The 15,722-nt window shown below is 35.2% G+C and overlaps 1 protein-coding gene across 1 annotated transcript; it reads left to right on the forward strand.

Moving 5' to 3' along the window:
- The first annotated feature begins 1,567 nt into the window (after positions 1-1,567).
- On the forward strand, positions 1,568-14,806 carry LOC133789699 (uncharacterized). Its single transcript, XM_062227473.1, has 7 exons — positions 1,568-1,596; positions 1,883-1,892; positions 2,069-2,146; positions 3,545-3,772; positions 8,639-8,736; positions 13,996-14,074; positions 14,170-14,806. The coding sequence occupies exons 1-7, from the start codon at positions 1,568-1,570 to the stop codon at positions 14,422-14,424; spliced, it is 777 nt and encodes a 258-aa protein (XP_062083457.1). The 3' UTR covers positions 14,425-14,806.
- The last annotated feature ends 916 nt before the right edge of the window (positions 14,807-15,722 follow it).

Below are 15,722 nucleotides of genomic sequence, written 5' to 3' on the forward strand. Positions count from 1 at the left end.
CTAGAAGACAGACAAACATTTGAAAAGAAATTAAAGTAATAATAATGATAATGAATTATCTAACTGCGTTTGGTACTTTGAGCCTGATCAGTATTATTAGAACTCAGTTTTTGACCAATTAAAAACACTCTTATACACCCCTTTTATTAAAACCATGGCACAGTCTCAGTCTCAGTCTCTCCATTTTCTTCTCATTCTTCTCTCTTAAACCCATGCTTCATCAGCCTTACTTCTTTTGGCCGGAGGAGGAAGAAAAGGCTGGCCATTTGCTCCGCTAACAGCAGCAGCAGCAGCGGCGAGGTCTTTGAGCGCCGCCGGACAGAGAAGCTGGCGCTGCAGCTGCAGCCGCCAGAGTACTTCAAGAAACTTCAGCAGCCTCGTCTGAGGCCCTTAGGCAAGCTCGGGTGCGTTGTGTTTTTTTCGTTTTGGTTGAAAGATGATACTAACTTGTTTCTTTGGTGAAATCATTAAAATCATTTCTTGGGTTTTGTTGGGTTCTTTTCTTTTAGATGTAAAAGCAAAAAAAATGTGAATGAGCAATGGAATTTAGCTGTTTTTGGTGGTGAAGAGTGAGAAAGGAAATAGAAGAATTATAAAGTTCTAGTCTTGTAAGAGTTTGTGGGCTTCTACCATTACCAATGAGGACTTGTTAAAAAAAAATAAAAATAAAGTTTGTCTCCTTAATTAGTTTGAGCTGGTATATAATGCTTGTGAAAGAGTTTTTCTGTCTATGTAGAGATATCTTTAGGTGATTTGTTTTTCTTAAACTCTTTCTAAGGAAACCTTGTCTTCTCTGTAGAACTTTCTTTAATCCATGTCTTTATAATTCTCTAAGTACATTGATATAAGACATTTAGTATAACTTGTTTGTTAGCTGTGCTCCTATTTGAGAATATCCAATGTTTATACATGTTGCAAGTAGAGATAGTGCTTTAGCTTCCATTTTCATTCCCACCCAAAAAAATTCTTGTTATCTATCTTTCTAGTGTGGTTAAACCATAAGAACCAAAAGGAAGATTTTGAAACTTGATGATATGGGTAAAAACTTCAAGTTTTGGTTCCTGGATTGATATCAATTCTCTTCCACAGTTACTAAAGTTTGTTGAGCTAATACTTGGTTTCTGCTAAAAAGTAGAGGTCTGCTGATTGGAAGGTGTTGGTATTACCCAACTGACCTTACACCAACTCACTAAAATATTAGACACCACAAGGTCAAAGCTGACCTTTCACCCAATACAAGAATATGAATATGACAAAAACTTTAGTCACGGTTTTCTTTAGTGTTTTTACTTTATAAATGATATCTAACCCAGTATATCTTTTATTCTTTTCAGATCATATCTCCATTATTAGTTAGCACAAGTAAAATCAGAGATAACCGAAAGTTAGGGCTCAAAAGCAAATCAAGTACCAGATCAATCAAAGAAGAAAACAAAGAGGAAAGAAGAGAAGAAGGGCACACAGAAAATTTTCCGAGGTTCACCACCCATTGGGGGCTACGTCCTCGTTGAGCTCGCCTCAGAGATTAGCTCAGCCTTTCCACTACAATGAAGAATCGAGTACAATAATGGAGGAATCCAGATCACAACCTGAAAGGTAATCCTCTTGCTTTACAAATTTCTTTTGGTTTTTCTCTGTTTCTTCCTTTTCTGTGTACAGTTTTCTCTCACTAAAACTCTCTCTTGTTTTTCCTTTCTCTTTTCCTGAAACTAAAAACCACACAAAATGCAATTCTTTCTCAACTTGACTTTCACGAGAGGAATGGGTCTCATATTTATAGGTAAGGTTTTGAAACTTTGATCCTTGGTAGTTATGAGTAGTGGAATAAAGAATGGCTGAGATGTATAACTGTTTTCTGTTTGTCTGTTATTCTGATTGACAGGTTAGCTCATGTGGGGATTTAATTTCACAATTTCCACCTAAATCTCCATATGAGCTAGCTTGATTGTGATTGTATCTCTGAGGGTCTTAGCTTGTTCCCTAAGTTATCCTCCATAATCCACTCTTAACAAATTCGTGCACAACCTGAATTTGTGTAGAGTGACTATCTTTGTACCCATATCTGCAGGGTTTTCTTCGGTGGGGACCTTTAGAATATTCACTTGCCCTTGAGTCACTTTATCAGAGTCACTTTATCCCTGATAAGGTGATATTTTATTTATACATGCTTGGTCCTATCATGAAATACAGGATTTTTACATAGATATATGCAACTTTGACTATCTGAATATACAGTAGGAGTTTCCTTGTAATCCAGCAACTCTTTTAGTAAGCCCTTTAACCATAGTGCCTCTTTAATAGCTTCTGTAACAGCTATGTACTCAGATACAGGAGTCTTGCTCCTGTATTCTCTCTTAATCTGATCTCACTCTACTCACCTTTTTGGTATAGGTGTGTTAGTCTGTACTGAGTAGTATTCGAACCATCTATATATATATATATAAATATATGGCATTATTAGATGGCAATTCACCTTAGTAACTAACTTAACTAACTCAGAAAGGGAGTGACAAATCTGAAAGTGCCACATGGCAAGTTGTGACTTATGTTAAAAACTCCACAAGTTTCCTTGAGCTTAATTGGGTCTGGCATCAGAAAAGATAATAATGGCACTAGATAAATCCATTATGCATAAAAACATTATAATGTTGATACTCGATCATATCAAAGAAGCATATTATATCTTCACAGAATAATCTTCATGACAGTAGTTTGACTTTTTGTAACTTGGAAATGTCCTTCTTTGACTAGTTCAACCATTGAAGTTCAGTCAATTTTGCATTCTCTGTGACTGAATGAAGAAAAGCTTAGGATTTACTAATGTTATATTACTAAGTCATTCATTTCCCTCAATGAGCAGCCATTTGGCAACCTAGCTATATATAGCCTGTGCCTTCTCAATATGAATAACTACTAGATTTTACAAAAATAGCAATGAGACCAAAATGAAATATATGTTATATATAACTATTAATTTGTTCTGTTTATTTCTTTACGTTTTGCTGTGTATTTTTTTTTTTCACTTTTTACTATTGTAAATAAAGAGGGAAAAAATAGATAAAAAAGAAAAGAAAACAATATATATATATAATTAGTTGAAACAAACAAGACAGTAGTATATTTGTTGGTTCATTAAAAGCCTCCTATATTTTAATTAAATGAAAAAACAAAATGAATTATGTTAATTTCTGTTAGCAACTTTGTTATATATACTTATATATATATATTTGTATATATTGGGCACGTGTACTCGTGTATATATATAAATATATATTGTATATTTATATACGTAAAAGCTAAAGGACCTTTTGGTTAACCACTTGCATATTCGTTAAGAAATATATATTGTCAAGTGTCAACTATAGATTGTAGGGAAATCCCAATTCTGACCCTACACCAGCTCACAAAACATTAGACACACAAGGTCATAAATGACCTTTTATGCATATATTCAGATCACCTCAGCCACACACGAATCACACATGCAAAGTACCACATAAATCAATATTAGCCCCAACTCTTCTTTCAGATTTAAACAAAATAGCAAGAACACAAGCACCAGGGAAACACAAAACGCGGAGGGCCAAGGCAACAGATCAGAATAAAAAATTGGTGGAGAAGAGAAGAAAAAGAGACAAAAAACTTATCGAGGTTCACCCCAAGAAACCAGGGCTACGTCCTCGTTGAGCTCGCCTCAGAGACTGCTCAGATTTGCACTATTCGAAAGCTCCTTTACAGCAACAATGGTGATTCCAAGTCACAGGTCCGATTGGTAATCTCAAGCCTCTATCTTTCTTATTTTCTCTCTTGTTTTTCCTTACAAAAAACTCCTTTCTAACTCTCTGTTTCTCTCACTTTTTCCATGCACATTACAAAACTCTCTCTGAGACTATATATATATATATATACAAAAAGAGTTAACCGAAAAGAAAAGGAAAACAAATACAGGTAAAGAATCTGAACCTAGTTAGTTAACTTTCTTGAGAAGTAGTTGGGTTGTCTGTTTTAAACATACTGATTTGTTGTAACTGTTTTGTGTGCAGCTCATATGGGGATTTAAACAACAAATTCCACCTAAATCTCCATATGAGCTTAGTGCAAATTAATTTCTCTTAGGGTCTTAGCTCCCTAGATCACTAGGGTCATCCACCTTGGTCAATCCCTAATAAATTCATGCAGTGTTTGAACTTAGATAGGGTTACCACTTTAGTTCCCATGTCTGCCGGATTGTCCTCAGTAGGCATTTTCTCTATGTTGATTTCTCCATGTGTTATTTTATCCCTTATGAAATGATATTTGATTTCAATATGCTTGGTTCATAACTTATTTTCAATAAACTATCTTTTCTTTCTTTACTCAAGCTCTTGTATTCCTCATCTTAAATTATAAATTAAATAAAAGCTATAAAAATATAATTTAAATTTTGATTTTGATTTTTTTATTGAAATTTGAAGACAAATAAACAAGTGTTTACTCTAATAATTATTAACTAAGATGAAGTTACATATATGTGTATTTACACAATTATTATATAAATTAATAACTATTTGTTTGCGTATATTCAACAATATAGGTGTAGCGATTGTTTAATTAAGAAGAACATCAACGTGAAAATAAAATTTACTTCTAAAGTTAAAAAATTCAATACATACTATCAAATTACATAATTTACTTTTATTACTACAATTATAAATTTTACATCAATAAGATAAAGAAATTTCATAAAAATATTATTTAATTAATAATTTTATTGATGTATTATAAATATTTATATATTTCATAGCATATAATTTTATAACACATTTATGTATTTTGTTAAATTATAATTAGTTAATTTGTGCATAGGTTTAAAATAAATTGTATGATGTTGTTTATTTGTTTTATGTTTAGAAGCCCATAATTCTATTTTTATTGTAGTTTACACATAGTATTAAGTGTGCATGTTTATTTTCATCAAATAATTATTTATTTATTTTCAAGAAAAATACTTATGAATTTGAATAATTAAAATATTGAAAAAGTTGAACCTTAGGAATTTATTTGGCAAAATTTATTTAATTGTCTCAAAACATTGTAAAATTACCAAAAAGTTACATATCAAATAAAAACATAATATTCAGTTAATGATTTTAACATTTTAAATAACAAAATTCTACCAAGTAAAAAAAAAAAAGCTAAGCAACAAAATAAAGAAGAATATTATTATTATAATATGTGAAAGGCTTTGCAAATAACCCAAAAGTAGAAGATGTCAAGCTCCTCATCTGCTTGACACGTGTGGGACTAAATAACAGAAGATAACCTCATATCTCAATCTTTAATAAGTGAGGGACTAAATAAAAAAACATAATCTCATATATAAATCCTCAGAAAATATAGTTTGGGCTTTGCAAATAACAACATAGTCTCATATATATAACCTCATACCTCAATCTTTAATAAGTGAGGGTCCAAATAAAAAATATTTGTAACGATTCTAGGCTAGTCTACGCTTAGGTGCAAAACACGTTTTCTAATATAATACAGTAGCTTTAATATTATATATTATTTTATAAATATACTTACAATTTAAAACTTTTAGTTTAAAAAATAGATTTACAAAAGTAAATATATAACTATAACATTCTTTTCAGCTCAAATATTTTCTTAAAAAAAAAATCAATATACTTATATTTTCCTCTATTTCATATTTTTTTGTTTTATCAGACTACTAATTTAATATTTTTTTTTTATGTTCAAAATTTACTTTCAGCTGAAATAATTTAATTTTTTTAAAAAACGTTTGCAATAATTTTTTCTTATAACAATTTATTTTAATTATAATTTTTTTCAAAATAAGGCAAGAAAAAAAATATAAAAATGAAAAAAAAACACCCGCTTAATAAAATATTAAAAAACTCAACAGGGTTGTCTTCCTTGGCCTCGACGAGAAAGAAATGTTCAGTCACCCTTTGCCCTCACTTCTCCATGCTCCTCTCTTCATTTTTACCAAACTACCATTCCTCCTTCTCCACTCTCTCTCACTCTATATATATAGATTCATGGGTGTGTATGCATTTTGTACTGAAAAAAAAAAGGATCAATTCGAACTGATGATTGCTTTGGCCATTATCGTGGCAGCTGCTCATTTTTTGAACCGTCCACCGGCTCTGAGCCCAACACCCTCTCCTCTGCCCAATCCAAACTTATTAGCTATCGTGCCTTATCAACCACAGACTCCAACTCCCTCACCTCCGCCCAGCCCCGACACACTAGCAATAGTACCTTATCAACCACCTCGTCTGATTCTAACCTATGACTCCCCGATACACCACCACCCTCCCGGACCACCTCCAGCCACCAACTCACCTGTTTCATCTACCACCACAGTGAAAATTCACTGTGATGTGGTCTCCCTCACTCATCTTCAAGCCCCGATATATGACAGATACGATAATGAGGAGGATAGTAATAACAATAGTGATAAGGAGGTTGGTAATAACAATGACAACATCGATAATATGATTGTTCGAATTTTTGAGCAGCATCAGCCAATTTTCGAGGAGCACCAACTATTCGATGGGGGGCTTCCTCTTCAAGGCTAAAGAGATGATGAGGCTTTTGTGTGCTGCTATTGCTGTCGGGAGCTGCACGATACCACGGTGGTTGTACATTCGTGCAACCACCGGTTTCACTTGGTCTGCTATGCCGATGCATGTGCAGGAATTTGTCCCAGATGCCGCCTATTTTGAGAGTGTGTGTTTTCTAATTTCTAGTTGAAAGGCAGTGACCAGATCACGGGAGCTCTGTTCCTTTCTCTTTCTCGACTGTTCCAAAACAAAACAGAGTATTCAAACTACAATCACAGAAAATGGAAAAAAAAAATATTAGAAAAACTGACAAACAAAACTAATATAGATTCAGAAAAAATGGATACATAATAATGACAACACAATTGAATTTATTGGAGATTTCATCAAGTAAGTTTCAATATAGTCAGAAATTAGAAACTATGACTAGATTTCAGGTCTACGAACCTTGCAAAACAACCTGGTAAATTTTTTTGACTAATTATATATATAAACAAAATACAAAGCATACTAAACAAAACTCTTAATTAAAGCATGAATAGATTAGAAGAGAAGAGATTAAACAAAGTTCAACTAGAAAACACACATACTCTCAAAATAGGCTGCATCAGCATAACAGATCAAGTGAAACTGGTGGTTGCACGAATGTACCACCACCGTGGTATCGTGCAACTCCCGACAGCAAATGCAGCACACAAGCGCCTCATCATCTCTTAGCCTTGAAGAGGAAGCCCCCCCATCGAATGGCTGGTGTTTCTCGAAAATTGGCTGGTGCTCCTCGAAAATCCGGGCAATCATATTATCGATGTTGTCATTGTTATTACTATCCTCCTCATCATCGTATCTGTCATATATCAGGGCTTGAAGATGGGTGAGGGAGACCACATCACAGTGAATTTCCACTGTGGTGGTAGATGAAACAGGTGAGTTGGTGGCTGGGGTGGTCCGGAAGGGTGGTGGTGTATCGGGGAGTCATAGGTTGGAATCAGACGAGGTGGTTGATAAGGAACTATAGCTAGTGTGTCGGGGCTGGGCGGAGGTGAGGGAGTCGGAGTCTGTGGTTGATAAGGCACGATAACTAATAAGTTTGGGTTGGGCGGAGGAGAGGGTGTTGGGCTTGAAGCCGGTGGACAGTTCAAAAAATGAGCAGCTGCCACGATAATGGTCAAAGTAATTATCGGTTCGAATTGATCTTCTTTTTTTCAGTACAAAATGCATACATACCCATGAATCTATATATATAGAGGGAGGAAGGGTAGTTTGGTAAAAATGAAGAGAGGAGTGAGGGCAAAGGGTGACTGAACATTTCTTTCTCGTCGAGGCCAAGGAAGACAACCATGTTGAGTTTTTTAATATTTTATTAAGCGTGTGTTTTTTTTCATTTTTATATTTTTGTTCTTGCCTTGTTTTGAAAAAAATTATAATTAAAATAAAAAGTTATTGCAAACGTTTTTTAAAAAAATTAAAATATTTCAGCTGAAAGTAAGTTTTGTACACAAAAAAAAAATATTGAATTAGTAGTTTGATAAAACAAAAATGAAATATGAAATAGAGGGAAATGTAAGTATATTGATTTTTTTTTTAAGAAAATATTTGAGCTGAAAAGAATGTTATAGCTATATATTTACTTTTTTAAACTAAAAGTTTTAAATTGCAAGTATATTTATAAAATAATATTACATCTACTGTATTATATTGGAAAATGTGTTTTGCACCTTAGACTAGCCTAGGATCGTTACAAATTTTTTTTATTTAGTCCCTCACTTATTAAAGTATGAGGTTATATATATATATATGAGACTATGTTGTTATTTGCAAAGCTCAAATTTTATTTTCTGAGGTTTTATATATGAGACTATGTTTTTTTATTTAGTCCTTCACTTATTAAAGATTGAGGTTATTTTCTGTTATTTAGTTCCACACGTGTCAAGCAGATGAGGAGCTTGACATCTTCTACTTTTGGGTTATTTGCAAAGCCTTTCACATATACTTTTGTTGCCTTTCACCAAGCAAACTTTGAAATCGATTGAATCCGTAGAACTCAACCTTCATTGTCTTCCACGAACAAGGGCTCCCAAAGGTTAGACTTGACGATCGGAGAAGGGGAAGGAGAAAACGCTGAGCAAGGCAACCAATTTTTTAGGAAACAACCTCAAAGAAAGCGAAGGTGAGGGATTTCGTTTTTAATCTACAATATGTGTATGTGCATGGTTTTTTTTGTTCATAGGATAGATCGGGGCTGGCAATGAAGAAATCTGGGTTTTTTTCAATATTTTCATGAAAATTGATAAGACTCGATAGTATAGGATGAGGAATGGATTAGACTGTGCCTCGATGATACAAGGCTTTAGGAATTTTTAGAACCTACCTCGATAGAACTCGATGATACACGGCTTTGGGAATTTTTAGAACCTACCTCGATGATACAAGGCTTTGGGAATTTTAAAACATACCTCGATATGAATCGATAGGACTCAACGATACACGGCTTTGGGATTTTTAGGACCCACTTCGATATGACTAGACTTTGGTTTTTTTGCCTTACCTCGATAAGACTCGATAGTAACCAGATGATATTATTCTTTGTGATTTTGGAACCCACCTCGATAGAACTCGATTGTTTTTGCCTCGATAGTAACTGCCTTACCAGATTGTTTTACATTTTTAATATCTTTTTTGTATTTTTTTCCAAATGCCTGAACTTATTGTGCCGTTGAAACACTTTCCTGGCCGTGTCACTTATAGGGGTAGTGCCTACTTAGATACCCTTATAGAGTAGTTTAAGAAGCATGGTCTTATTGAAAGGGCACAGGCATGCCTGTTGGGATAGTTCTTTAAGGCAAAATCGTTAAGTTTTTCTGGGGTTTTGCTGCATCAACTAATGTTGCGTAACGTAGAAAGTAAGAAGCCTAAAGAGGGGCAGTTCTACCTGGGCAACACTCTGTGTAGATTTGGTATTGCAGAGTTTTTCCTAGTTTCCGGGCTAAATTTTGGGAAATCACCGTCTCCAGATGAATTGAAAGCATCTTTCAAGTGATTGGATCATCTTGGAATATTTTAATGGTGATTCGAATGTTAATTTTGGTTAGTTGGAAGATGCACTGAAGGCCTCCACAATCCCAGAAGATGCATTTATGCTGGGTTTGTGCTATTTGATAGAGGGGGTACTGAATGCCAAAGAGAAGAAAACAACGATATGGGGAGATTCTCTGAGGATGGTTGAGGATATTGATTACTTTTTCAAGTATCCTTGGGGGAAGTTGTCGTTTAAGAAGGTTAGCAAAGGTCTTCAAAAGAACATGAATAAGCAATTGAAACACTATGAGGAGAAGAAGAAAGAGAGGTCAAGCAAAAACCAGAAGGAGGCGAAGTATGGTTTCACTTGCTATGCACCAGCGCTTCTTTACTGGGCTTTTGAGGCCATGCCTTCTCTTGGTAGTAAGTTCGGGGAGAACAGTGGGAATCAAATTTCGAAGATGCTCAGCTGGGCTACGAAGATTGATATCACTATTTTGACAGCTCTGTTGGCTCCTATATTCGCCCATCGTCGAATAAGTTTCATTTTATCTTGTTAAATGTCACAAATAAATTGATTAACGATTTATTTTATTAAAGTTTTTCTGACACATGTTATTCAACCATGCAGTTAGTGGTATTTTCCATGCTGAAGCCCTGTCTCGGGGAGGTAGTCTACTACAATAGCCTCCCAGAAGTTGATTACAGGTTATTCCCTGAGTTGGAGGCTGGGACTGCAGTGGATGAAGTAGTGGTACCTGAGAATGAGGCAGATAAGCTAGTAGAAGTTGCAAAGGAAGTCTCCATTTTTTATGAGGATGCCCCGAGGGTTGATGAGGGCATTTCACAGGCCTGTGCAGCTTCATCTAGTCAGGTTACCCAGCTTGATTATGAGCAACTTCTGCAGAGGGTTGAGGAGGGCCAGGCAACCTTATTACAGAATTATACCACAATCATGGCTCTCAGTTGGCGCAGCTATTTTCACTGGTCTCAAGTCGATCCACCGACGTAAAATCAAATATAGAGTTTGATATCTTGCCTGCATACTACAAGCGCGGTGATCAATCCTCCACTCCACAAGCCCAAACATCTGTTGCTGCCAGTCATGCTGACAGTCCCAGTGTACGAGTACTTCAGCCCGAGGAGACAGCTGGCCTTGAAGTTTAATAATATTTATTAGTATATTGATTCCCAAGTTTTAGTGATAGTTAAAATAATTCAAACTATCATTTTTCAAAAAAAAATTTATAATTTTAAGCACAAATTATTTATATAAAGATAGGATTTTTCTTCACTTTTCAAAATTATAATTTCAAAGCATTTAGTGTAAATCCATCTAATTAAATAACAAATAAATTAATGAACATTATTTATAAGGCAAAATATAATATTTTTGTTCTAAGCATGGATGTATATAATTTAATGACACATCTTACACAAAGAATATTATGTTTATGCACTAATGAAGAACAAAGTGTAAATATGTCATAACAATCTAAAATAAAAGATATTTAAGATGAAAGAAATATATGAAGAAGAAAAATTCATAAACTTTGTTGTATTACAAGGGAAAACAACATATAACATAAATATTACCTAATTACAAGTTGCTTCATCATTATATTAATAATCTTATGAAAAAAATTAGAAGCACATAACTAGAGTAGGAATTACAAAATAAATGACGTACATACTTGAAAATGCTCTTGGAAAACCTAAAATGAAAGAGAGAATGGTAGAAGGAAAATGGGAGAAAAGAATATAGTAACAAAAAATTAAGCACCCTAAAATGGTCTTGAAACTCTATATTTATAGCCGAAGTGAGGTTATTAAAATAATTAATTTAAATTAATTAAAGTGATTAGATTAATTAAATAAAATAAATATGGTATGTAGAGGTAAAATATAAGGTGTAATGATGATGTTTTGGGGTAAAAAGTGGTATTTTTAGACAAAAGGAGACAAAAGAACATAATACATTTGTTGGGCTCAAGAGGAAAATAAAAGGAAAAATGTTTTGTGGGCTGTGGCTAGGGGTGGCAATTCGTGTAAACGTGTTAGATTCATGTCGACACGATTATGACACGACACGATTATGGTAAACACGAACACGACACGATTATTAAACGTGTCAAAAATACGAACACGAACACGACACTATTATTAAACGGGTCAACACGACACGAACACGATTATGACACGATTAATCATAATTATACGAAAAAAATCATAAAACTTATGTAAAGTATTCGTGTTATCGTGTCTTACACGATTATGACACGACACGATTATTAAATGGGTCAACACGATTATGACACGACACGATTAAGGTAAACACGAACACGACACGATTATTAAACGTGTTAAAAACTCAAACACGAACACGACACGATTATTAAACGTGTCGTGTTCGTATTTACCTTAATCGTGTTGTGTCATCGTGTCGTGACCCAAATTGCCACCCCTAGCTGTGGCAGGTGTAAGAAGTTGGGGGCGTGGGTGCTAAAAGATGGAAGTCCCACGGCTGGAAGATGCTTGGGAAGGCTGAAGGCTGCTTCGGGCTTAAGCTGGGCTTCTAGAGGCAGGCCCAACGACTGGGGCTTTATGGGCCAAGTGCTGGCTGGGAAGGAAGCAGGCTGACTTGCGGCATGGTCACTTGCTGGTCTTTATTGATGAGAGACTTGCTGCTGCCGAATGGAGAGAAAACAATTGGGACAGGTGGCGGCAGCGTGTGGCATGCTGGGCATTTGCTGGAGCCAGGCGGATTGCTTGGAATGAAGGCTGGAGGGGAACCGTGGTGCACGTGAAGGTGGAAAGCTGAAGGCTTCAGGAGGTGCTGGTGGGCCTTGGAGCTTGGACCGAAGAGAGTGGCAGGGCCCAAGGTGGCTGTACGGGCTGGATCTGTGGGTGAAGGTTGGTTTGCAATTGGAAAAATGCCACATTTTCCTATCTTTTTTTAACTTTTTATCATTTTTTCCAAACACAAAAATATCACAAATTCCCTAACAAAATAAATATAAAATAAGTCATAATAAAATATTTTCACTATATAAAATAAATCGAGTTAATTATTTGAAAATATTAATTATAACTTAATTTATATTTAACATTTAAGTTTAAGAATACAACATTTTTTTACCACTAACTTAACAATAATAATTCAAATAATTAACTACAACATTTTACAATAAAATAACTATAAAAACATACAAAAGTATATATATAAAATCATAATAAGACTAATAAATTTGAAATTACTTAAAAACTTAATAAATCAATTAAAAACTCAAGAATTAAACAACAATTAGCATATAAAAAGTGGCAAAATAACTCTATTTTGTAGAGTTATCATTTACCATGCTGCATTTCGGCAGGATACTGCGATCATGAACACCACCTTCACCCAGGTGTGCCTAAGTCGTTGGAATCATTTCAGAGAGACTGGCACTGAGTATACATGGGACGGCGATGTGCTGAGAATGTTGAAGGGCGATGATAATCAATTCCTTATAGCATGACAAAATGTGAGTGAAGTATATTTTGCCTTTCACGTCGAAAAAGTCGCACATTGGATCGATATTGAAGTCTCCATTAAAACGTGGTGCATCAACATTTATGATTCCAACCATAGCGTGCTCAATCCCACTCTGATGGAGGAAGCGATCAAGCCTTGGTGCTTATTGTTGCCTTCGTTGTTATGGTATTCTGGCATGTTTGACGACCATAAGGACCTCCAGGTATATCCTAAGCAGAATGGAAAGCCTTTCTCATATTGTCGTATTCCTCCAGAGGAGTGTCCTCAGACTAAGACAAGGTATTCCCCTATTTAATTAGTGGATTTTAAAATCTGAAAATTAAAGTTATTTTTATCTTCTATTGACACAATCAATTATATGCAATGGGGATTGTGGTATGTTTGCCATCAAACATTTCGAGCATCTGGTTGCCAGGCTACCACTCGATACTGTTATCGATGAGAACATCTAGCATTTCAGAACCAAGTGGTGTGTGGACCTGTTCTATCAGAATTTGGCCCCGTGATGCTCTTTACATTTTTGTCTTACACATCTTGTATAATATAGCATATAGTTAGTTTTGTATATTATTTTTTATCAAACAATATTTTTTGAAAAAGTTATTAAATAAAAAAATATTAAATTCACATAATGTGTCTACATCGACATCCAAACACACAAAGTATTAGACGAAGTATTCCATATGATAAATGCAGCAAAATCAATTAAATAATTATATAACACAATATTTTAAATCATAGCCTTACATGATTTCTTATTGTGCCCACTACCACTATATCTGCTATACTTACATGGCTTGACAATCTTTTCCCTGCGTGAAGTATAGCGATTTTTCTTTCGTCTACCCACTTTTTGTTTCCTGGGTCTTCCTACAGGGGTTTTCTCAGCGGGGACACCGACAACCATATCTCTGACGTGATCATGGATTACCCATTCATCCTCGTTCCCAACAGGGTAAATAATATCTTTATAAGTGTCATTCAATGCCTCGATTCTATAGTAAGGAGAACACAATGAGTAGATGTTTATGCTTCTTTTTCTGGCTGCAGCAAAAGTATGTACATAGGGTATCCCAATGGTTTGGAACATGCCACAAGAGCATGATTTTGTGGCCAAGTTCACCTCACCATCACCATCACCATTACCATCGACCACAAGAAATTCGTGATAACCAAGAACTTGGAGATCTAAATAAATTGTTTTATCACCTATTTGCTTCAAATCATTTTCCATCTCAGGTGATAACACAGTTGTTGCTTTTGCAGCTCTTTCACGTTTATCTGCAAACCAAGATTGAAGAGTGAATCTTATGAATTCAAGAAAAGTAGCGACTAGAAAGCTCCTTGTCTCCTTGGTCTTATTGTTAAAACTTTCTGCGTAGTTACTCGTCATGATATTGTATCGGTTACCATGAAAATAAGTACTACTCCACCTTTCAAAGTCAATTCCCTCTAGATATTGAGCAATGGGCGGATCAATTACCTTAATCTTGTCAAAGAATTTGTGAAATTCCGTTCTTCGAAATGTGTACGCTGCACATCCCATGATGTCTTGCACGTGGTTAGTTTTGAATTTTGCCACAACATTTATACAGATATGATGGTAACATGTACCGTGATACGCATTTGGGAACACAAGCTCCAAAGCATGATTAATGCTTTTATACCTGTCCGATACAAAAGCAAGGTTCTCAACGTCCTCTATAGCTTCCTTCAATTTTCTCATGAAATAAGTCCAAGAGTTATAGCTCTCACTGTCCACCAATGCAAACGCAATTGGAAACAACTGGTTGTTTGCATTCAACGCAACAGCAGAGAGCATGTGGCCACTATACTTATTCTTTAAGAATGTGCCATCCACACAAATTACAGGACGATAGTACTGGAAACCACACCTAAAAACACCGAGGGAAAAGAAGCAATACAAGAAACGACCATCTTCTGCTACAAAATCAGTAATTATACTTGGGTTCTTATGCTCCAACTGACACAGGTATCCAGGTAACTTGGAGTATGATTCCTCAGGTGTCCTTCTGACATATGTAAGAGCATTTTCTCTGCATCTTCATGCCTTCTTATAGCTCATTTCAACCCCAAAATGGTGTTTCATGTCCTCTCTTATGTTGTTTGCCATGTACCGAGTACCATCGGTAGCAAATTTTCTCTTGATTAGGTGTCCAACAACCCACGGTGATGCTTGACGATGGTCCTTATCTCGAATTTCTTGTGAGCAAGTGTGTACTTCGTTGTATACAGTAATCTCGAATATTTCAGATTGCATTTTTTCTTACCCCTCAATCTCCAACCACAATCAGGATCCTTGCAAGTAATGTACCACACATCAATCCCAGATTTCTTCATCATAAACTCAAAATTATTCTTCATCGCAAATATGAATGCTTTGGTTTTCAATTCAAGCTTGTTCTGAAAGAACTTCCCAAGGTGCAATTCTCCTGAAGCTTTGCTGGTTGAGGAATGATGTTGATGTGAGGCCTCTATATCCTCTTTGGTGAACATGGGAACACTCCATGTCCTACGATCTTCACCTAAGTCCAATGGAGAACTCCATCTAAAACTATCATCGGTTCTACTTGGACTTGGAC

Source organism: Humulus lupulus, chromosome 7 (genome assembly GCF_963169125.1).
Source record: "Humulus lupulus chromosome 7, drHumLupu1.1, whole genome shotgun sequence".
Classification (NCBI taxonomy): Eukaryota; Viridiplantae; Streptophyta; class Magnoliopsida; order Rosales; family Cannabaceae; genus Humulus; species Humulus lupulus.